Source organism: Schistocerca serialis, chromosome 9 (genome assembly GCF_023864345.2).
Source record: "Schistocerca serialis cubense isolate TAMUIC-IGC-003099 chromosome 9, iqSchSeri2.2, whole genome shotgun sequence".
Taxonomy (NCBI): domain Eukaryota; kingdom Metazoa; phylum Arthropoda; class Insecta; order Orthoptera; family Acrididae; genus Schistocerca; species Schistocerca serialis.
The window spans coordinates 399,790,318-399,813,737 of NC_064646.1; the positions used below are offsets into that span (position 1 = coordinate 399,790,318).

The 23,420-nt window shown below is 45.4% G+C and overlaps 1 protein-coding gene across 1 annotated transcript in view; it reads left to right on the forward strand.

The window, feature by feature from the left end:
- Positions 1 to 23,420, forward strand: part of LOC126419203 (glucose dehydrogenase [FAD, quinone]-like) — a 165,719-nt gene that overhangs the window by 120,651 nt on the left and 21,648 nt on the right. Inside the window, exon 5 of the mRNA XM_050086339.1 lies at positions 10,377 to 10,489. Coding sequence (XP_049942296.1) covers positions 10,377 to 10,489 — 113 coding nt within the window. The remainder of the gene's footprint in view (positions 1 to 10,376; positions 10,490 to 23,420) is intronic.

Here is a 23,420-nt window from a genome sequence, read left to right on the forward strand (position 1 = left end):
CACGATCATCGAAATATTCATTCAGGAAATTAAAGACGTCGGCCGTGCGATGTGGTCGGGCACCATCTTGCATAAACCACGAGGTGTTCGCAGTGTCGTCTAAGGCAGTTTGTACCGCCACAAATTCACGAAGAATGTCCAGATAGCGTGATGCAGTAATCGTTTCGGTTCTGAAAAATGGGCCAATGATTCCTTTGGAAGAAATGGCGGCCCAGACCAGTACTTTTTGAGGATGCAGGGACGATGGGACTGCAACATGGGGCTTTTCGGTTCCCCATATGCGCCAGTTCTGTTTATTGACGATTCCGTCCAGGTAAAAATAAGCTTCGTCAGTAAACCAAATGCTGCCCACATGCATATCGCCGTCATCAATCCTGTGCACTATATCATTAGCGAATGTCTCTCGTGCAGCAATGGTAGCGGCGCTGAGGGGTTGCCGCGTTTGAATTTTGTATGGATAGAGGTGTAAACTCTGGCGCATGAGACGATACGTGGACGTTGGCGTCATTTGGACCGCAGCTGCAACACGGCGAACGGAAACCCGAGGCCGCTGTTGGATCACCTGCTGCACTAGCTGCGCGTTGCCCTCTGTGGTTGCCGTATGCGGTCGCCCTACCTTTCAGCACGTTCATCTGTCACGTTCCCAATCCGTTGAAATTTTTCAAACAGATCCTTTATTGTATCGCTTTTCGGTCCTTTGGTTACATTAAACCTCCGTTGAAAACTTCGTCTTGTTGCGACAACACTGTGTTCTAGGCGGTGGAATTCCAACACCAGAAAAATCCTCTGTTCTAAGGAATAAACCATGTTGTCTACAGCACACTTGCACGTTGTGAACAGCACACGCTTACAGCAGAAAGACGACGTACAGAATGGCGCACCCACAGACTGCGTTGTCTTCTATATCTTTCACATCACTTGCAGCGCCATCTGTTGTTGAAAATTGTAACTACTGTAATTTCGAAAGTTTGTCCGCCTGAAAATGTACTGTTGTCCCAATAATATTGCAACAAACGGTGTATTTCTATCGCTGCTCGTTTAGTTTTTATTGCCGTTTCAAATATACCGGTCATTTTTGAAACACCCTGTAGAAGTGTGATATGAAGATACCCCATTGTGAAATAAGCGCTGCAACAGTGAACTAATAATAATATTTCCTTACAAGAAAAAAAAGAACAGCAGAACCAAAAAGAAAATAAAGGATTGGAACAACAATGGCGTGAGCTGAAATTCAGCGTCTTCTTTCGGCATAGAGCTGTACAGAAACTAGTCTAAATTAAAATTTTATGTGAAAAAATGTAAAATACACACAGCAACATTTCATGTACTGTCTTGAAGCTTCAGTCTTAGTTTTTCAGTAACCAAGCAAATCACGACGAATATTCGCTCCTCTTCGATATGACTCTCTACTGATTTGTAAAGCGCATACACGATCTTGATGCGACATTGTAGTGGCCTCTGTCGTTAATTTCAGATACGCGTATCAGGAATATAACTTATCTAACTTTCACAGTTTCATAGCAGAAATTCAATTTCCTTCCAAATGTCTGGTTGAGCCTTTCTTGACATTAGTAACAACCCATTATGCAGTGAGACTAAAACTTCCCATCAAGCGTCGAGAATGAATTTTCATTTTTGCACTTATTTCAATTTTCTGGCTTATTTAGACTGAGTTCCAGACCGGGAGTAGAACCCGGAACAGCTATTACTCGCACCCCGCGAGAAACAAATGTGCTGGGTTCGAGCCTCGGTCCGGCACAGTTTTCATTTTCCAGAAAATTTAAAGTGAGCGTACACTCAGGTGCAGAGTGAAAATTCGTTCAGAAAACACCCACTAGGCTGTGGCTTACCCATTTCTCTGTAATATTCTTTCGTGTTGGGTCCTCATTGTATCCAGGAAAGGTTCTGTGAAATTTGGGAAGTAGCAGAAGTATAACTGTGATAGCGAGTCGTAAGTCGTGCCTGGGTAGCTCAGTCGGTAGTGTATTTACCCTCGCAGGAAAAGGTTCCGGGTTCAATTCCCAGTTCAGCGCACACTTCTATTTGCTAGAAAATTTCACAGTTATTCATTCTGGTAGAAAAAGTGCTTGGAGTTAAACTGAAAGCAGTCCTAACGCCGCAGCCTAGATTACGAACGGAAGCCACACTGCTTTACTGGGCATGGTACTCATGCAGACGATGAGTCCCAGTAACAAAGTAGCACTTTGTATTACTCATCCATCAGAGTTGCGTAGCAACAATAGGCTACATGTGACTTACTTCATAGCTAGTGTTGTGTTACTTCCTCCCAGGTAAGGTTCAATCAGATAAACTACTGCCCATATACTTGTAATATCAGACCCCTTAATCCGGCAGGTAGGTTAGAAAATTTAAAATGAGAAATGGCTATGCTGAAGTTAATACAGGGTGATTCAAAAAGAATACAACAACTTTAAAAATGTGTATTTAATGAAAGAAACATAATATAACCTTCTGTTATACATCATTACAAAGAGTATTTAAAAAGGTTTTTTTCCCCTCAAAAACAAGTTCAGAGATGTTCAATATGGCCCCCTCCAGACACACGAGCAATATCAACCCGATACTCCAACTCGTTCCACACTCTCTGTAGCATATCAGGTGTAACAGTTTGGATAGCTGCTGTTATTTCTCGTTTCAAATCATCAATGGTGGCTGGGAGAGGTGGCCGAAACACCATATCCTTAACATACCCCCATAAGAAAAAATCGCAGGGGGTAAGATCAGGGCTTCTTGGAGGCCAGTGATGAAGTGCTTTGTCACGGACTGCTGGCGGCCGATCCATCGCCTCGGGTAGTTGACGTTCAGGTAGTTACGGACAGATAAGTGCCAATGTGGTGGCGCTCCATCCTGCTGAAATATGAATTGTTGTGCTTCTTTTTCGAGCTGAGGGAACAGCCAATTCTCTAACATCTCCAGATACTGTAGTCCAGTTACAGTAGCACCATCGAAGAAAAAGGGACCAAAAACTTTATTGGCTGAAATGGCACAGAAAACGTTCACCTTAGGCGAGTCACGTTCATACTGAGTTGTTTCCCGCGGATTCTCAGTGCCCCATATACAGACATTGTGACGGTTGACTTTCCCGTTAGTGTGGAAAGTTGCTTCATCACTAAACACAATCTTTGAAACGAAAGATTCATCTGTTTCCATTTGAGCAAGGATAAAATCACAGAAATCGATTCTTTTAATCTTATCAGCTGCAGACAGTGCTTGAACCAATTTCAGACGATAAGGTTTCATAACTAACCTTTTTCGTAGGACTCTCCATACAGTTGATTGTGGAATTTGCAGCTCTCTGCTAGCTCTGCGAGTCGATTTTCCTGGGCTGCGAACAAATGCTTGCTGGATGCGTGCTACATTTTCATCACTCGTTCTCGGCCGTCCAGAACTTTTCCCTTTGCACAAACACCCATTCTCTGTAAACTGTTTATACCAACGTTTAATACACCACCTACCAGGAGGTTTAACACCATACTTCGTTCGAAATGCACGCTGAACAACTGTCGTCGATTCACTTCTGCCGTACTCAATAACACAAAAAGCTTTCTGTTGAGCGGTCGCCATCTTAGCATCAACTGACGCTGACGCCTAGTCAACAGCGCCTCAAGCGAACAAATGTACAACTAAATGAAACTTTATAGCTCCCTTAATTCGCCGACAGATAGTGCTTAGCTCTGCCTTTTGTCGTTGCAGAGTTTTAAATTCCTAAAGTTGTGGTATTCTTTTTGAATCACCCTGTATAGTGAGAATTAGCGAATTTCGGCGGCAGGAGAAACAGGACTTCTGATCAGGTGAGTACGGGGTTATAAATACAAAATCAAATAGGGGTAATGCGAGAGTAGGTCTAATAATTAATAAGAAAATAGGAACGCTTGTAAGCTACATAGTAAACGCATTATTGTAGCCAAGCCCACAGCCACCACAGTAGTAAAAGTTTATGAACCAACTAGCCCCGCAGATGATGAAGAGATTGAAGAAATGTATGATGAGATAAAAGAAATTATTCATATAGTTAAGGGAGACGAAAATGTAATAGTCAAGGGAACTGGAATTCGATAGTAGGAAAGGAAGAAAAGAAAATATATTATGTGAATATGGACTGGAGGAAAGGAATGAAAGAGGAAGCCGCATGTTATAATTTTGCACAGAGCATAATTTGCTTTTCGCTAATACTTGGTTTAAGAACTATGAAAGAAGGATGTGTACGTGGAAGACATCTGGAGACACTGGAAGGTTTCAGATTAATTACGTAATGGTAAGACAGAAATTTCAGAACAGATTTTAAATTGTAAGAAGTTTCCAGGGACAGCTGTGGACTCTGACCACAATTTGTTGGTTATGAATTGTAGATTAACACTAAAGAAATTGCAAAAAACGTAGGAAATTAAAGAGATGGGAGCTGGATAAACTGAAAGAACCAGAGATTGTAGAGGGTTTCAGAGGGAGCATTAGGGAACAATTGCCAAGAACAGGGGAAAGGAATACAGTAGAAGAAGAATGTGTAGTTATTAGAGATGAAATAGTGAAGGCAGCAGAGGATCAAATAGGTAAAAATACGAGGCCTGAAGGAATCCTTGGGTAACACAAAGAGATACTGAATTTAACTGATGAAGGAGAAAATATAAAAATTCAGTGCATGAAGCAGGTGAAAGGGAATACATACTTCTAAAAACTGAGATTGACAGGAACTGCAAAGTGGCTTAGCAGGAATGGCTAGAGGATAAATATAAGGTTTTAGAAGCATATATCGCTACGAATAAAATATATACCGCCTACAGTAAAATTAAAGAGACCTTTGGAGAAAAGAGAAGTATCTGTATGAATATGAAGAGCTCAGTTTGAGAGCCAGTCTTAAGCAAGGAGTGGAAAACTGAAAGGTATATTATAGCAATGGAAGATGGCATAGATGAAGCTGAAATTGGAGGTATGATACTGTGAGTAGAATTTGACTGAGCACTGAAAGACCTAAGTCGAACAAGGCTCCGGTAGTAGACAAAATTCCTTTGAAACTACTGACAAGGCCCCGGGAATAGACAAAATTTCGTTGGAACTACTAATAGCATTGGGAGAGCAAGCCATGACAAAACTCTTCCATCTGGTGGGCAAGATACATGAAACAGGCAGAATACCCTCTGGCTTCAAGAAGAATTTAGTAATTCCAATTTCAAAGAAAGCATGCGCTGGCAGGTGTGAATATTATCAAACTATCAGTTTAGTAAGTCACGGTTGCAAAATACTAACACGAATTATTTACAGAAGAATGGAAAAAGTGGTAGAAGCCGATCTCGTGAAAGTTCAGTTTGGATACCGTAGAAATGTAGGAACACACGAGACAATACTGACCCATCAACTTCTCTTAGAAAATAGATGAAGGAAAAAGCAAACTTACGTTGATAGCAGTTGCAGACTTAGAGAAAGCTTTTGACAATGTTGTTGGAACAACTCTTTCAAATTCTGAAGGTAGAAGGGGCAAAATACAGGTCGCAAAAGGCTATTTACAACTTGACACAAACAGGACGACAGTTATAAGACTCAATGGGCATGTAAGGGAAGCAGTGGTTGAGAAACGAATGAGACAGGGTTGTAGCCTATCCTCTGTCTTATTGAATATGTACATCGAGCAAGCAATAAAAAAAATAAAAATAAAATTTGGAATGCAAATTAAAGTCCAGGGAGAAGGGATAAATACTTTGAAGTTTTGCCGATGACATTGTAATTCTCCCAGAAACAGCAAAGGACTTGAAAGATCAGTTGAACGGAATGGACAGAGCCTTGAAAGATGGACATTGACAAAAGCAAAACAAGGATAATGGAATGTAGTCGAAATAAATCAGGTGATGTTGAGGGAATTATTTTAGGAAACAAGACACTTAAAGTAGTAGATGAGTTCTGCTATCTGGGGAGCAAAATAACTGAATGATGGTCCAAATAGAGAGGCTATAAAATGTAGACTGGTAATGGCAAGGAAAGCGTTTCTGAAGAAGAGAAATTTATTAACATTCGAGTATAGATTTAGGTGCCAGGTAGTCTTTTCCGAATGTATTTGTATGGAGTGTAACTATGTATGTATGTGGACGATAAATGGTTTAGACAGGAGGAGAACAGAAGCTTTCGAAATGTGGTGCTACAGAAAAATTCTGAAGATTAGATGGGTATATCACATAATTAATGAGGAGGTACTGAAGAGAATTTGGGAGGAGGGGAATTTGCGGCACAAATTGACTAGAAGAAGTGATCGGTTCGCAGGGCATATTCTGAGGCATCAAGGGATCACCAATTTAGTATTGGAGGGCAGCGTGGAGGGTAAAAATCGTAGAGGGAGACCAAGAGATGGATACAGTAAGCAGAGGCTGAAGGATGTAGATTGCAGTAGTTTCTCGGAGATGAAGAGGCTTCCACAGGATAGAGTAGCATGGAGAGCCACATCAAACCAGTCTCAAGACTGAAGACCACAAAAACAGAAACAGCTGGAACACAAGCTCAGAGGAGAACATCGGCAGTGATCTTGTTGAGGCACCCGTCAGAACAATTGTCCGACGAATACAGTTGGGACAATTCGTGTAAGATTTCTGCTACGGCACGTTTCTGCATCTGCACAAGTTGTTCGCTATGATTAGCTGCTGCGAGAGTAAATCCTAACACTGCACTCGGTGTTTCGTTGATTCCTGGAGGAAAGATTTGCTTATCTCATATCATTCTAAGATGTCTCGATGTCTCAATGGAGGTTCTCTCCACAGATCGCAGATTCCAACATACCTTTTTTCCAACAGTTAAAGTAAATGTGGTCAGGGGGTTGCTACTATTGTAAGAAAAGGAATGACACCTCATTTATTTGTTAAGTAAGGAAAACACTTATATATCCAACGATATGGAAAGTTAGTGCTATGCGAGAGACATCAAAATCCATGTGCATACTACAGTCACAGTTTCTAATCAAAATGTCGAGGACCGCAACTATTACATGCTTTTCTTACAGAAAGTTATTTGTTACCGCAACAAACGTCGCAAAAACATTTCTTGTTTATTCTGTTACGCCACTTCTTTCCCAGATGGCGTTCGTAACCTGCGGCCAAGCAAGAAGAAGGCTGTCGTTGCATTCCTCTCCAGAAGTTGTAAAGGGGCCAAGCTCACATGACAGAAATCTCTGTCCTGACACTAAAGTATGTTTGGTTACCACGCATCTACATCCGCTGCCGACTGCAGGGGCTGGAATAGTATTGACGCAGAATAGTACGAGTGCAATGGGGACCCCGATTACGTCGTTGATGGGTCTGGTGCTGCACCGCTTCCGGAGTCTACGTGGATCAATAATTATATCCTGTCACAGTAAGGGAGGGTGGAGCGAACATGAATACTGTCCACCCCCGCCCCCTCCCCAGCTATAAGGTAACTGTCATCGTCTGCAGATAGCAACCAGTACACCACGTCAGCTGGATCTGCATCACATTCAGATCTTTACTCACCATGCCCATGGTCATTTTCACATATTCCATCAATTCTACTGTTAGCTCCTGCAACGTTCCAATTTTATCAGCCCTGTGGTGTGCCACTCACTTGCAACTTTATTCTTATTTGCTACTTCTGTTACCTGTCCCAGCGGATAGTCTAACTCGAGGACACTGTCAGTACCCACGGCCTTGAAGACTGTCTTTAGCAACCTGCCACCTGCATCCAACCATTTTCTCTTACGACGCACCAGCGTGTGTGGTACCAAATCTACAACTTGGCGTAACTGCTCCCACACTCGTTCACGGGTGAGATGTAATCCCTGGTACTCCCCTCATGTTTCCTCCTACATTCCCTTTTTCTTGGCCTCAAGGAGTGACTCAGCAAACGTCTCTTCCAGCCTCAATGGTTCGTTCCTCACTTCCCAAGCATTGTACACTATGTGATTCAAAAGTATCCGGAGACCTGGCTGAAAACGACTTACAAGTTTGTGGCGCCCTCCATCGGTAATGCTGGAATTCAATATGGTGTTGGCCCATCCACAGCCTTGATGACAGCTCCCACTCTCGCAGGCATACGTTCAATCAGGTGCTGGGAGGTTTCTTGGGGAATGGCAGCCCATTCTTCACGGAGTGCTGCACTGAGGAGAGACATCCATGTCAATCGGTGAGGCCTGGCACAAAGTCGGCGTTCCCAAACATCCCAAATGTGTTCTATAGGATTCAGGTCAGGTGTCTGTGCTGGACAGTCCATTACAGGGACGTTATTGTCGTGCAATCACTCCGCCACAGGCCGTGCATTATGAACAGGTGCTCGATCGTGATGAAAGATTCAATCGCCATCCCCGAATTGTTCTTCAACAGTGGGAAGCTAGAAGGTGCTTAAAACAGCAATGTAGGCCTATGCCACTCAAAACAACAAGAGGTGCAAGCCCCCTTTATGAAAAACGCGACCACACCATAACACCACCGCCTCCGAATTTTACTGTTGGCACTACACACGCTGGCAGATGACGTTTACCGGGTATTGGTCATACCCACACCTTGCCATCGGATCGCCACATTGTGTACCGTGATTCGGCACTCCACACAACGTTTTTCCACTGTTCAGGCGTTCAATGTTTACGGTCCTTACACCAAGTAAGGCGTCGTTTGGCATTTACCGGCGTGATGTGTGGCTAATGAGCAGCCGCTAAAGCATGAAATCCAAGTTTTCTCACCTACCGCCCAACTGTTATAGCATTTGCAATGGATCCTGATGCAGTTTGGAATTCCTGTGTAGTGGTCTGGATAGATGTCTGCCTATTACACATTGCCAGCGTCTTCAACTGTCGGCGGTCTCTATCAGTCAACATACGAGGTCGGCCTATACGCTTTTGTGCCGTGCGTGTCCCTTCATGCTCCCACTTCACTATGACATTGGAAACAGTGGACCTAGGGATATTTATGAAAGTGCAAAACTTGCGTGCAAACGTATGACACAAGTGACACCCAATCACCTGGCCATGTTCGAGGTCCGTGAGTTCCACGAAGCACCCCATTCTGCTCTCTCACGACGTCTAATGACTACTGAAGTCGCTGATATTGAGTACCTTGCATTAGGTGTCAGCACAATGCACCTAATATGAAAAACGTATGTTTTGGGGGTATCCGGATACTTTTTATCACACAGTGTATGTAAATTTCACCGTCCAGCGGCGCCTGGTTAAAACGATGTCCTCCTGGCTAGGGAATAGTACCCCTACTTCCAGTTGTTGATTCTGCAATGCACCTACCCCTTTCCCATTGACGAGGTTTAGTACTGCCAGAACTATGAGGTGCATCATGATCGTCCTTGGCGATAGCGCCAAAGAGGAAAGGAAGCCACAGTCTCCATCCCTCTTTTGAATAGACCGAATGCTTGTGATCCATCTACCTATACATTATGGACTATATAAATCCTTTCGCTGCGTTGACACACTATGTCTTACTTAATTCCTTACTAAATAAACTCCTTGCCATGCCTGTTGCTACAAAGTACAGGAAAATGAATACAATAATTTCTCAGTATTAACAATCAATATCACAAAGAAAATAAGAAATATTACAAGACCAAGATACAACCTTTGTCAACGTTTCCATTGTATACCTTATTTACTACACAATTAATCAAATACAAGGAACATCCTCAAAATACCATGACAGATTACCAATCTATTTTGGCGACCTTAGTCTGTACGGCTTTTAGAGTGCAGCCAGCCGAGATCTCCGTATCCGTCGATCCGGTATCCGTTAGTTTTGTTCGCTGTTGTCATATCGCTCTGCGGACGACAGTTACAGCCGCTAACATAATTATTGCAATTCGGTTTGATCATGTGCTTTTTTTCTGATCTTTTAACACTATGGATAAGAATGTTTGCAGCTACTAGCGAAAGGGCGCAACAAAGCTATGAGGCCATTAATATCCTGCAAGGCGAATTCAGTACTTCCGGTTAAAGGCAAATGTACAGAGTAATTCATTACTGTACTACACAGCTGTCGCTGCTGAGGCCAAATTGGCAAGCGGGGAACAAAATGGTTCAAATGGCTCTGAGCACTATGGGACTTAACGTCTGAGGTCATCAGTCCCCTGGAACTTAGAACTACTTAAACCTAACTAACGTAAGGACATCACACACATCCATGCCCGAGGCAGGATTCGAAACTGCGACCGTAGCGGTCTCACGGTTCCAGACTGTAGCGCCTAGAACCGCTCGGCCACACCGGCCGGCTAAGCGGGGAACAGCGAACCGCCATCATCGTCGTCATTTCCTGTATCAGTCAGGAAGTGCTTTGATCATCTGCCCGCCCCTGGCCCCAGGTGCAGAGAGACCTGGGATAGGGCATATAGGTATGTCTGTTGCTGATGACATGTCGTTGCTGGTGTTGCAGGCTTCATGGTGGCGCAGGGAACCACACGAAGAGGATCCCGCTGCAGCACATCCAAGGCCTTCCTGAGACCGGCGCGCCTGCGGCCCAACCTGCACGTACTCACCTACTCACAGGTAACCCTTTCTCTACCCTTGTCTACACTCGAATAAATTCAGAAGAAGAGCTGCACAGTTACTGACACATCTGGCCAATAGGTAAGTGTTGAAGGCACGCTCATTAAATTCCAGCAGCACAGTTTGCCAGAAAAAGACATTGTGTACTACGCTGATTCGACAATAGTAGCTTTAGAATTTACTGTACTTGACGTCAGCATTTGTAACTGTGTAATGCGTGGTTCTCCCTGAGGCGACACAATATGCGACTTGGTATGCGATGTGACTCTTGACTCGATGCGGGAGTAAACCGCACCGGTGGAGTCCATAGAAATGTAGTTGAGGCGACTGTACTGGTTATTCTTTAACGACAGCGAAACATCGATACCATTCTCTGTTGTATCGCCCTGCTCAACACGGAGTTGTTCTGGTTGCTCCACAGAACTGTATCATACGGTACACGGGAAGGGGAATTTCGGGTCATCTCGTGTGACTAAAAAAGAAAAAAAATATGTGCTACATCTGCCTCTGTAATTTCATGTTCTCCGCTATGCTGTCTTCCCAATTTTTCTCGTTCAAATTTGAGGGGACCATTCGACAAAAAGAGTTGTTTTTGCGTCTTATAGTCTGATATAACTGCTTGATAATGAACTGGTTTTCTTTTTATTTTAGAGATTAAGTAAAACACACCACTTGTTTTGAAAAGTTTGCAGAAGAAAGTGCAGTCGCTGGCCAGTTACTGTTTCGTACATTTTAAGTCATATAATGCTGTGTACAAAATGTAGATTACGTATCTAAATAGTTTTTAACGCTGAAAATACAGCCATACCTCTTTCTCTCATAAATATGGGACATACTGGAATGTTGATGGTGTTGAGACAGCAACCAGCCACAAATTTATTTTCAGTTCCTTTATTCAAAGGGTATCGTTACCGGTTTCGAATCATTGTGATCCATCTTCAGACGGTTCATGCTTTCATTACAACGTTTTTTCACAGATTAATTGTCCTAAAGTATAAATAGTACGTAATTACACTCCTGGAAATTGAAATAAGAACACCGTGAATTCATTGTCCCAGGAAGGGGAAACTTTATTGACACATTCCTGGGGTCAGATACATCACATGATCACACTGACAGAACCACAGGCACATAGACACAGGCAACAGAGCATGCACAATGTCGGCACTAGTACAGTGTATATCCACCTTTCGCAGCAATGCAGGCTGCTATTCTCCCATGGAGACGATCGTAGAGATGCTGGATGTAGTCCTGTGGAACGGCTTGCCATGCCATTTCCACCTGGCGCCTCAGTTGGATCAGCGTTCGTGCTGGACGTGCAGACCGCGTGAGACGACGCTTCATCCAGTCCCAAACATGCTCAATGGGGGACAGATCCGGAGATCTTGCTGGCCAGGGTAGTTGACTTACACCTTCTAGAGCACGTTGGGTGGCACGGGATACATGCGGACGTGCATTGTCCTGTTGGAACAGCAAGTTCCCTTTCCGGTCTAGGAATGGTAGAACGATGGGTTCGATGACGGTTTGGATGTACCGTGCACTATTCAGTGTCCCCTCGACGATCACCAGTGGTGTACGGCCAGTGTAGGAGATCGCTCCCCACACCATGATGCCGGGTGTTGGCCCTGTGTGCCTCGGTCGTATGCAGTCCTGATTGTGGCGCTCACCTGCACGGCGCCAAACACGCATACGACCATCATTGGCACCAAGGCAGAAGCGACTCTCATCGCTGAAGACGACACGTCTCCATTCGTCCCTCCATTCACGCCTGTCGCGACACCACTGGAGGCGGGCTGCACGATGTTGGGGCGTGAGCGGAAGACGGCCTAACGGTGTGCGGGACCGTAGCCCAGCTTCATGGAGACGGTTGCGAATGGTCCTCGCCGATACCCCAGGAGCAACAGTGTCCCTAATTTGCTGGGAAGTGGCGGTGCGGTCCCCTACGGCACTGCGTAGGATCCTACGGTCTTGGCGTGCATCCGTGCGTCGCTGCGGTCCGGTCCCAGGTCGACGGGCACGTGCACCTTCCGCCGACCACTGGCGACAACATCGATGTACTGTGGAGACTTCACGCCACACGTGTTGAGCAATTCGGCGGTACGTCCACCCGGCCTCCCGCATGCCCACTATACGCCCTCGCTCAAAGTCCGTCAACTGCACATACGGTTCACGTCCACGCTGTCGCGGCATGCTACCAGTGTTAAAGACTGCGATGGAGCTCCGTATGCCATGGCAAACTGGCTGACACTGACGGCGGCGGTGCACAAATGCTGCGCAGCTAGCGCCATTCGACGGCCAACACCGCGGTTCCTGGTGTGTCCGCTGTGCCGTGCGTGTGATCATTGCTTGTACACCCCTCTCGCAGTGTCCGGAGCAAGCATGGAGGGTCTGACACACCGGTGTCAATGTGTTCTTTTTTCCATTTCCAGGAGTGTATAAGCACGCCACACAGTTTGTTGCGTTATAGATTTTCATTGGATGTGACTTACGTGAAATGTCGGTTTGAGGTGTTTGTTTTCAATACAGATGTGAATACATTTCCACTCCATTCTTATCAGCATTCGGGAGGACGACGGTTCAATCCCGTCCTTCCCTAATCCGATGAGACCGATGACCTCGCTGTTTGGTCTCTTCACCCAAGCAATCCAATCCATTCTTATCATTTCTCACGCAAATTTACGTGTGCAATGATAAGAATACTGTGAAAGTCTATAATGCAACCTGCTACGGTCGCAGGTTCCAATCCTGCATCGGGCATGGATGTGTGTGATGTCATTAGGTTAGTTAGGTTTAAGTAGTTCTAAGTTGTAGGGGACTGATGACCACAGATGTTAAGTCCCATAGTGCTCAGAGCCATTCGAACCATTTTTATAATGCAACCAGCTGTGTGGCGTGCTTATAATTATGTATTATTTATATTTTCGGACAATTAATCTGTGAAAAATAGTTGTAATGAAAGCATGAACCGTCTGAAGATGAATCGTAACGATTCGAAGCCGGTAACGGTACCCTTTGAATAAAGGAACTGAAAATAAATTTTTAGTTGGTTGCTGCCTCAACACCATCAACATTTGTCTTTAGAGAACAGCCGCGGTTTCCAACCATGTCATCATATGACAAAATTGCATACTTGGAATGTGTCGAAGACGAGGCTTACGCTGAAGAAATGGGATTACTGGGTAAAATTCCTGTGGCTACCACTGGTGAACCTTCGACCTCGCATAGAAAGATAGTTACCCCGTGATTTTCTGAAGAAGAATTACCGGTTAAAATTCTTCCGGCTACTATTGGTGGGCCGTGGTCGTTGGGTGGAAGCGAAACGGGCAGCGCAATAGAGAGGAATATTTCTCAAAAATATTACTGTCCGTAGAGTTGATTACATCGACGTTGATTGTATTCCTCGCCACATACGACAAATAAACATCTTCCAGCTGTATACGATCCTTTATTTATAGGGACACCAACGGTTTTGTGATATCAGATCATATCTCCAGGTGTACAAACGTCTTATGTACACCTGAGGATGTGATTTGATATCACAAAACCGTTCGTGTCCCTATAAATAGAGGATCGTATACAGCTGGAAGTGATTATATTTCTCAAATACGGATTACTTCAGCTGCGGCTGACCACATCATTGAACTACCTGTGTTCCTCGCGCAACGCGACTGCGTATTCACTCCTTCATGGCGGAAAGCCACGAAGCCGGTAGCTTTCTGTATAAATTTCATTCATTCTTGGAAATCTCAGTTACTTCAGGGACTTTTCTTCTAAAAATATTGGTTTCATTGGCCAGCACACGTGCGCTGTTGAAATCAATGTCATGCCCGTAGTTCTCCTGTTGTTCCGGTACCGCAGGCTTCACACTTTATTTTCAGTGCGTGTGGGGTTCGTTTTCCTCACTGCATTCAAAGCACTTCCTGTTTCCCCTATACACACCCTGCCGTAGCCACATATCTGTTCACAGACTCCCACAGTGTGGAAGTAATTCGGTGCGTCCGTCTGGCGTCGAGAAAGTCTTTTACAGGGTGCGGCAGAACCGACTAAGCAGTTTTAAGGTGCAATAAAAAGTAAATCTGGATGTATAGAGAATAAATGTTTTTATTTTCTAAATTAGTACAATATACCATTTTACATTCATCTAGTTTTGAAAATGATGCCCTCAAGATGGCGGCCGTCAGCATCAATAAAAATTGGTTCAAATGGCTCTGAGCGCTATGGGACTCAACTGCTGAGGTCATCAGTCCCCTAGACTTAGAACTACTTAAACCTAACTAACCTAAGGACAACACGCACATCCATGCCCGAGGCAGGATTCGAACCTGCGACCGCAGCGGTCGCGCGGTTCCAGACTGTAGCGCCAGAACCGCTCGGCCACCAGCGGCCGGCCAGCATCAATACATTGTTGTAGACGATTCCTGAAGTTTCGAGAAGATCTTGCATACATATCGCGGGGTATGGCACTCATCTCCTCTTTTAACTTTGGTAGGGTGTGAGAGTGGCTTTTGGAAACCTCTTCCTTGAGATATCCCCTGAGAAAGTAGACACAGATGCTCAAATCTTGTGACCGCGCAGGCCACTCGACATCACCCCTCAAAGAGACGAGACGTCCAGGAAATATTTCTCTCAAAACATCAAGTGAAATTCGTGCTGCGTGTGCAGTAGCTCCATCCTGTTGGAACCACAACTCTCCCAGTCCATGTTCTCCAACAATCTCGTCCATTCTGGGTTGCAGAAAATTTTGCAACATTGAAACATAACGTGTGGAATTCACTGTCACGGTCACTCCTTCCTCCTCAAAAAAGTAAGGGGCCTACCACGCCAAACTGTGATATGGCACACCACACTGTCACTTCAGGAGACTGTTGCGGTCTTTCATGGATAATTCTGAGGTTATTTTCAGCCCAATACCAAAAGTTTTGGTTATTCACGCACCCACTAAGATGAAAATGTGCCTCGTCACTACTGAAAAATTGCTGTAGTCTGCTGGACGTAATTCGTGAGCAATCATTATTTTGATAGGATGGAACTTGAAATTGCACTACAGAATCCTTCTCAAACTGCGGTCTGCAATCCCCAATGCAACGGCATGTCGTCGAGCAGAACATTGCGGCGGTTGTTGAACTGCTGTTCTCATCCGCTGCACATTTTTTGGTGTTCCGATGGATCTGCGTCGGCCATGTGTATCTATTGTTAGTGTGCTACTAGTTTCCTCCGACTGCCGAACCCAGGACCGAATTGTGTTTGCTTTAGGAACGGTATTGTTGTGTGGACTGTTGAACTGTCTCCGAAAAGCTCATTGTGTAGGGATTACAGATCTGTTGTCTTCATAATAAGCGCGAACGATAAAACCACGATGTGCACCGATCCAGACCATGTTGGCTACTGAAATGGGGTCAGCGACTGAACAAAGGCCGGTATTACACTATCAAATTTCATTGTGAAAGTTCATACGTCAAATATTTATGTAAAAGAAGTTTGAAGGTATAATAGGGCACTTTGTCAAATCTCGTCGGTCGTCAAGTAAATTTGATCAAATCTAGGACCTCGCTGTAGATTTGATCATAAAAGTCGCTTTTCTTCTGTTCACTACAATGTGACATGTTACCACGTGGAGCGCTAGCATCGCTGCAGCGTTCTGTCATCTGTAGCGTGTTTATAAACATGGCCAGTAAATACAATTGGTGTGTGTCGACAACTACAAAATTAATAGAGATGTATAAGGAGAGATGTATAAGGAGGTCATCAAGAGACTGAAACCAAACAGTTCAGTTCCACCTAGGCTATATGGACTGCCCAAGATCCACAAGGAAAATGTGCCATTACGTCCAATTGTGAGTAACATTGGAGCAGCCACCTACGACCTAGCAAAATTCTTGGCATCTTTGCTCAAACCAATGATAGGCAAGTGTGCACATCACATAAAGAATTCTGGTGATTTTATCAGTCGACTTCAGTCACTACAACTGCAAAGTAATCGCTTATTGGTCAGTCTTGATGTGGTTTCACTGTTCACAAAAGTGCCTCTGGTGGACTCACTACACCTCATTGGCAATATGTTTGGTGCAGACATTATAGCGTCGTTTGAGCACGCTCTCTCCTCTACATATTTTATATTTAACACCGAATTTTACGAACAATCTGACGGTGTCGCCATGGGGAGTCCTTTGTCTCCCCTGGTGGCCAATCTTTTTTGGAGGATTTTGAGGAGAGCACTCGACTTTGCCACTTTTAAGCCGACAGTATTTTGGCGGTGCGTTGACGACACTTTTATATTGAGGCCTCATGGTCTGGACCGTCTCCAATAATTTTTACGTCACATGAACTCCATACATGAAACCATAAAGTTTACCATGGAGATAGAGAAAGATGGTTGTCTGCCATTTTTAGACGTCTTGGTGCGACGGAAGAGTGATGGCACACTTGGTCACTCGGTGTACAGAAAGCCCACTCATACAGACCTGTATCTGCAAGCTACTAGTTGCCACCATCCAGCACAAACAATGGGCGTTCTCAAAACCTTAATCCATCGTGCCCATACCATCTCTGACAGTCTTCAAGCGGAACTGCAACACCTGCCAAAAGTATTTCTGAAGAATGGCTTTTCAACTAGGTAAGTGAACAGGGTGATGAAGACCTACAAACGACGGAACAAGGAAGAGGAAGAGGCCTTCATGTCGACTGTTTATCTACCATTTATTGGGAATATTTCTTCACAGATAGGCAGAATATTGAGAAAGTATCAAGTGAGAGTGAGCTTTCGCCCTCCTTCCAAAATTTCATCACTGGTGGGATCCGTTAAAAACGACCTGGGCCTGCGTAAACCAGGTGTTTACAAAATTCCGTGTGAATGTGGCAAATCATATATAGGACAAACAACACGAACTGTGCAGGAACACATTGTGGAACACCAACGGCATACTCGCCTTCTCCAACCCAACAAGTCCGCAATCGCCGAACATTGTGTTTCCACAGACCATTCCATGAATTACAACGACATAAAAATTTTGGCCCATACATAAAACTTTTGGAGCTCGATTATCAATGAATCTGTGGAAATAAGACTGTCTGAAAACGAGACTCTCATCAATCGAGATAACGGTTAGGCCGGCCGCAGTGGTCTAGCGGTTCTAGGCGCTCAGTCCGGAACCGCGCGACTGCTACGGTCGCTGGTTCGAATCCTGCCTCGGGCATGGATGTGTGTGATGTCCTTAGGTTAGTTAAGTCCCATAGTGCTCAGAGCCATTTGAACCATTTTGATAACGGTTATCAGCTAAACTCTGCTTGGAATCCTGTTATAGAGAAACTTCGTAGTCGTCGTATTTATCTGCATAAAGATGGAAATCGACCTGATACCGATACGCCAGGCTTTCACAGTGGAGGGCGCGAGGCGCAGCGCGCGGAGCCGTTATGAACGCGCACGCTGAGCAGCGCATGCGCAATGTCACCTGAGTACGGCTTTAAATAGCGGAGCTCAGCACGCACTCTCCAGTGGCACTCCCCTGAAGATGGCCAGAAGACTCTGCGCCGAAATATCGTGGCAGGACGTTATTGATATCCGGCAGGTCTCCCGTGTTTTTATGGAACAATCAGTACGTCGGGAAAGCTTTAAACATCACAACAATAGAGATGTATGCAGCTGATGAGGCACTTTACAAAGTGAGGCACCCTGGATAAAATAATAGATTAAGAAGATTGGAAACCTAACCTAACTCTCTCCTGTAGCAAGGAATTGGGGTGTTACAGTGAGCCTGTCTTCTGCAGATATAGCAGTTCTTAAGTGAGTATTGTGCTTTGTGATATGAGGATACACTTCACTGAGCAAATACTGAAATGTATGCTTATCCATTCTTATGTAATTTATGTACGACTTGACGTCCTCCACTTCAAGCTCACGTAACATGTTTCGTTGAATGCTTTTATCGTCTCGTCGTAAAACACACGGCTTCATCTAGGTACGTTTTCTTTTTTTTCTCCGCTTCTCTTCCTCATGTGCACACAGTGCAATTGTGGTACATGCAACTGCTGCAGTTAATAACAAGTTGTTGTTGACAGCCATCTTGAACTTTGACGAAAAATATGATGACAGTGTAATACCCCTTTCTAGCGCCACGTCAAGGATCTTTGTCAAATAAATTTGACGAATATGTGATCATATCTTTGATCAAATATTTGACAAACAAATTTGATAGTGTAATACCGTCCGAAAGCAGACCACGAGCAACTGCCCCAGCAGTAATAGACAGAAACTGCTTAGTCGGTTCTGCCGCACCCTGTATTTTGTTCTGACTGAAAAATGAGATCCGTATGCAATTCTTCCGTAGAATTGTACTGGTGCGGTCAGTATCTCCAGGAACTATGCAATCCTTACAGAGAGTGAAGGTGGTTCTTCGTCCTCCGTATTAGCACAATTAATATTTCGTTCGAAACTGCTGTCTATGGACAAATCATTGAAGCTATTGAGCTTTATGTCTTCTTTAACAAATCCACAACCGTTTGTTATTATGTCTTATACTGAAGGCACGTGAAGACAGAGTGTTGAGCACTCCTTGTTTCTCGGCTGTGTGGCTATGTTAGTAGGCTATATTCTCAGAAACAGCCCAGTCACGAAACTACTGCCAAGTCGGTACCATAACTGCTGCTATAAATCCGTGGTGTACTGTTCAAGAATTACTATTTTAAGTTCGGCCGCAACTGCATATCCCAAGTTCAAACAGATAGTCATGTTTATACTGAACTCACGAACTTTTGTTACTAAATGACGTTATTGTCAGTCTAAATTTCCCAGTGACATTCGAAACCTTCCTAAACTGCCCAAGTTGGCTGCTGGTAATGTGATTGTGAAATGGAAACGCAAAGGAACAACACAGCTGAACCAAAACCAGGCGGTTCTTATGTACTGACGGACAGGGACCGTCGAATTTTGCGGGAAAAATCGCATAAAATCGGCGGAAGATTTCACTCGTGAGTTCCAAAGTGCTACCACCAGCCCCACTAGGACAATGTCTTTGCGTAGGAACTTAAAAAGAACGCGGTACAGTTGTCGAGCAGCTCCTCATAAGCCTCTCATTTCTGCACGCAGTGATAAGCGACGCCACTTGAAGTGACTGATTTGCAGTGATGAATCACTCTGAACCCTGTGGCAATCCGATAGAAAGGTCTGGGTTTGGCGAATGCCTGTAGAACTGTCCGCCACAAGTAGTGCCAACAGCGAAGTAGAGAGGAGGTGGTGTTACAGCATGCATGCGTATGTTTTTCGAGGTGAGGAAGGGGTGGGGGGGGGGGGGGAGGTGAGTGCCTTAGGGTAACGCTAAATGCGGAAGAACGTAACCACCTTTTGAAGCGTTGTGCACTGCGGACAGCTGAGGTACAGTTCGAATATGATGACCGTTTGCGTCATAATTATAATGTGCCCAGCATAAAGCAGTATCTATGAGCTAATGGTTTGTGGACAATAACATTCAAGACACAAAAGAATTAAAGACATTCGCTGCCAGTGGACATAGATTTAAATCGATGGGGAAAGTTAGAAATTTGTGCTGGACCGAGATTCGATCCTCGGCCTCCTACGTACTAGGTACATGCGCTGACCACTATGCCATCTGGATACAGTGCTCACTAGAACTGCCGGCCTACCCTAGCACGTCTCCTGCCAGACCCAAACTCTCAACCTACACACACACTACTGATGTAGTACTTCTTGCCCATTATCCCCATTACGCGGGCCATTTCACAAGTTCCCGTAAGAGTTGAGCTTGGTGTGCATCTGCACTGAAGGGATCATTGTCTGTCCTGGCCGTAGTTACACAGAGAGGCCCAGAAAAATATAGACACTCTTTGATAGTAAGTATTAATGGAACAAAATGAAACACCGTTACAATTCTGATTTTATGTGTTCAAAGTGACCCCATTAGCAGCCAAATATCGTTGATACCGCTGAGCTGTTGCCAGTGCCATAGCTACAGAGGACACCTCGACAGTTTGTCATAGCTCGTTCAGTGTAGCTGGCTTCTGTTGATAAATTTCAAAGTCCCCCATAAGTAGAAGTCAAGACGTGTAAGGCCCGGAGACTGTGGTGGATACTCAACAGCAGCTCTTCGACCTGTCCTTCAAAAATGGTTCAAACGGCTCTGAGCACTATGCGACTTAACTTCTGAGGTCATCAGCCCCATAGAACTTAGAACTAATTAAACCTAACTAACCTAAGGACATCACACACATCCATGCCCGAGCCAGGATTCGAACCTGCGACCGTAGCGGTCGATCGATTCCAGACTGCAGCGCCACTCTGGCCGGCGACCTGTCCTTCGTCCAACTACATTTTCATCCAAGTAGGCTCTGACATCTCTGTGATAATGAGGCGGAGCGCCATCTTGTTGTAGGTAAAATCTTTCATTTCCATACACTTCTCGGATGGCAGGTAAAATCGATAGTTATATATACACTCCTGGAAATGGAAAAAAGAACACATTGACACCGGTGTGTCAGACCCACCATACTTGCTCCGGACACTGCGAGAGGGCTGTACAAGCAATGATCACACGCACGGCACAGCGGACACACCAGGAACCGCGGTGTTGGCCGTCGAATGGCGCTAGCTGCGCAGCATTTGTGCACCGCCGCCGTCAGTGTCAGCCAGTTTGCCGTGGCATACGGAGCTCCATCGCAGTCTTTAACACAGGTTGCATGCCGCGACAGCGTGGACGTGAACCGTATGTGCAGTTGACGGACTTTGAGCGAGGGCATATAGTGGGCATGCGGGAGGCTGGGTGGACGTACCGCCGAATTGCTCAACACGTGGAGCGTGAGGTCTCCACAGTACATCGATGTTGTCGCCAGTGGTCGGCGGAAGGTGCACGTGCCCGTCGGCCTGGGACCGGACCGCAGCGACGCACGGATGCACGCCAAGACCGTAGGATCCTACGCAGTGCCGTAGGGGACCGCACCGCCACTTCCCAGCAAATTAGGGACACTGTTGCTCCTGGGGTATCGGCGAGGACCATTCGCAACCGTCTCCATGAAGCTGGGCTACGGTCCCGCACACTGTTAGGCCGTCTTCCGCTCACGCCCCAACATCGTGCAGCCCGCCTCCAGTGGTGTCGCGACAGGCGTGAATGAAGGGACGAATGGAGTCGTGTCGTCTTCAGCGATGAGAGTCGCTTCTGCCTTGGTGCCAATGATGGTCGTATGCGTGTTTGGCGCCGTGCAGGTGAGCGCCACAATCAGGACTGCATACGACCGAGGAACACAGGGCCAACACCCGGCATCATGGTGTGGGGAGCGATCTCCTACACTGGCCGTACACCACTGGTGATCGTCGAGGGGACACTGAATAGTGCACGGTACATCCAAACCGTCATCGAACCCATCGTTCTACCATTCCTAGACCGGCAAGGGAACTTGCTGTTCCAACAGGACAATGCACGTCCGCATGTATCCCGTGCCACCCAACGTGCTCTAGAAGGTGTAAGTCAACTACCCTGGCCAGCAAGATCTCCGGATCTGTCCCCCATTGAGCATGTTTGGTACTGGATGAAGCGTCGTCTCACGCGGTCTGCACGTCCAGCACGAACGCTGGTCCAACTGAGGCGCCAGGTGGAAATGGCATGGCAAGCCGTTCCACAGGACTACATCCAGCATCTCTACGATCGTCTCCATGGGAGAATAGTAGCCTGCATTGCTGCGAAAGGTGGATATACACTGTACTAGTGCCGACATTGTGCATGCTCTGTTGCCTGTGTCTATGTGCCTGTGGTTCTGTCAGTGTGATCATGTGATGTATCTGACCCCAGGAATGTGTCAATAAAGTTTCCCCTTCCTGGGACAATGAATTCACGGTGTTCTTATTTCAATTTCCAGGAGTGTATATGAAGATGGCATCTGTTCTTTCGGACATGTCCGATACCATCTTCATACATATGGTTAAGGCTCACCGGCCATTTGACCATTTTCTTCTGTGCCGATGCACAAACAGTGCCCGAACTCTTGCGGGAATCGGCAAAAAGCCGCGAGTAAGGAGTATAGTGGGCAGGGGCACTATGAATATAGTGCGGGACAATTAAGTTGGGAATGTGGGTCTCACGGGAGGAGTGCCAGAGATAATTCCCTGCAGTCGCATTATCCTCTGTGTCCCCGGTGGCTCAGATTGATAGAGAGTCTGCCATGTAAGCAAGAGATCCCGGGTTCGAGTCCCGCTCGGAGCACACATTTTCAACTGTCCCCGTTGACTTACATCAACGCCTGTATGCAGCTAGGGGTATTCATTTCATTGTAAAATCAATAGTTGCAGCATATGAAGATACGCCTCGACAGTTACTGTACTTTAAAAGAAGAATGGACCAACCAAGCCGCGCGATGACAGACCACATAACACGTCAACACCCGGTAGATTAACGCGTCTGTCCACGTGAATGTGAGGATTTTCAGGAGCCCAGTCCACGCAGTTCTGGCAGTTTGCAGTACCGTTCAGATTGAATTGCGCCTCGTCAGACCAGATAACCATCCCTGCAACTTGTTCATGCTCTTGAAGTATGCCTTCAAACCACCCGCAGTACTCCATCCTTCGATCCTGGTCGTTCTCATTCTTAGCATGCACCGATCTTGGAATGTACACTTTCCACTTTGCGGCCTTCAGAATCATTTTGATCGGCTTACCCCACTTTCACGTGCACTCTGATTCATAAATTGAGGTGACTTAGTAAAATATTGCAACAAAGCTGCACTGCAAGCTGGACTTGATGTTTTTGGTCGGCCAGACCTTTCCTTAAGCACCTCCTGAAGTGTATCTTCGGTTTTAAGTTTATTCCAAATACCATTAACTGTTGTACTTGTTGCTGGCTGACTTCCGTACACATTATGCCACTACTTTGTATCTCCATCATCTTTTACCACTTCCAGTACCACTTGCGTTGCTCAAATGACAATCTTACTT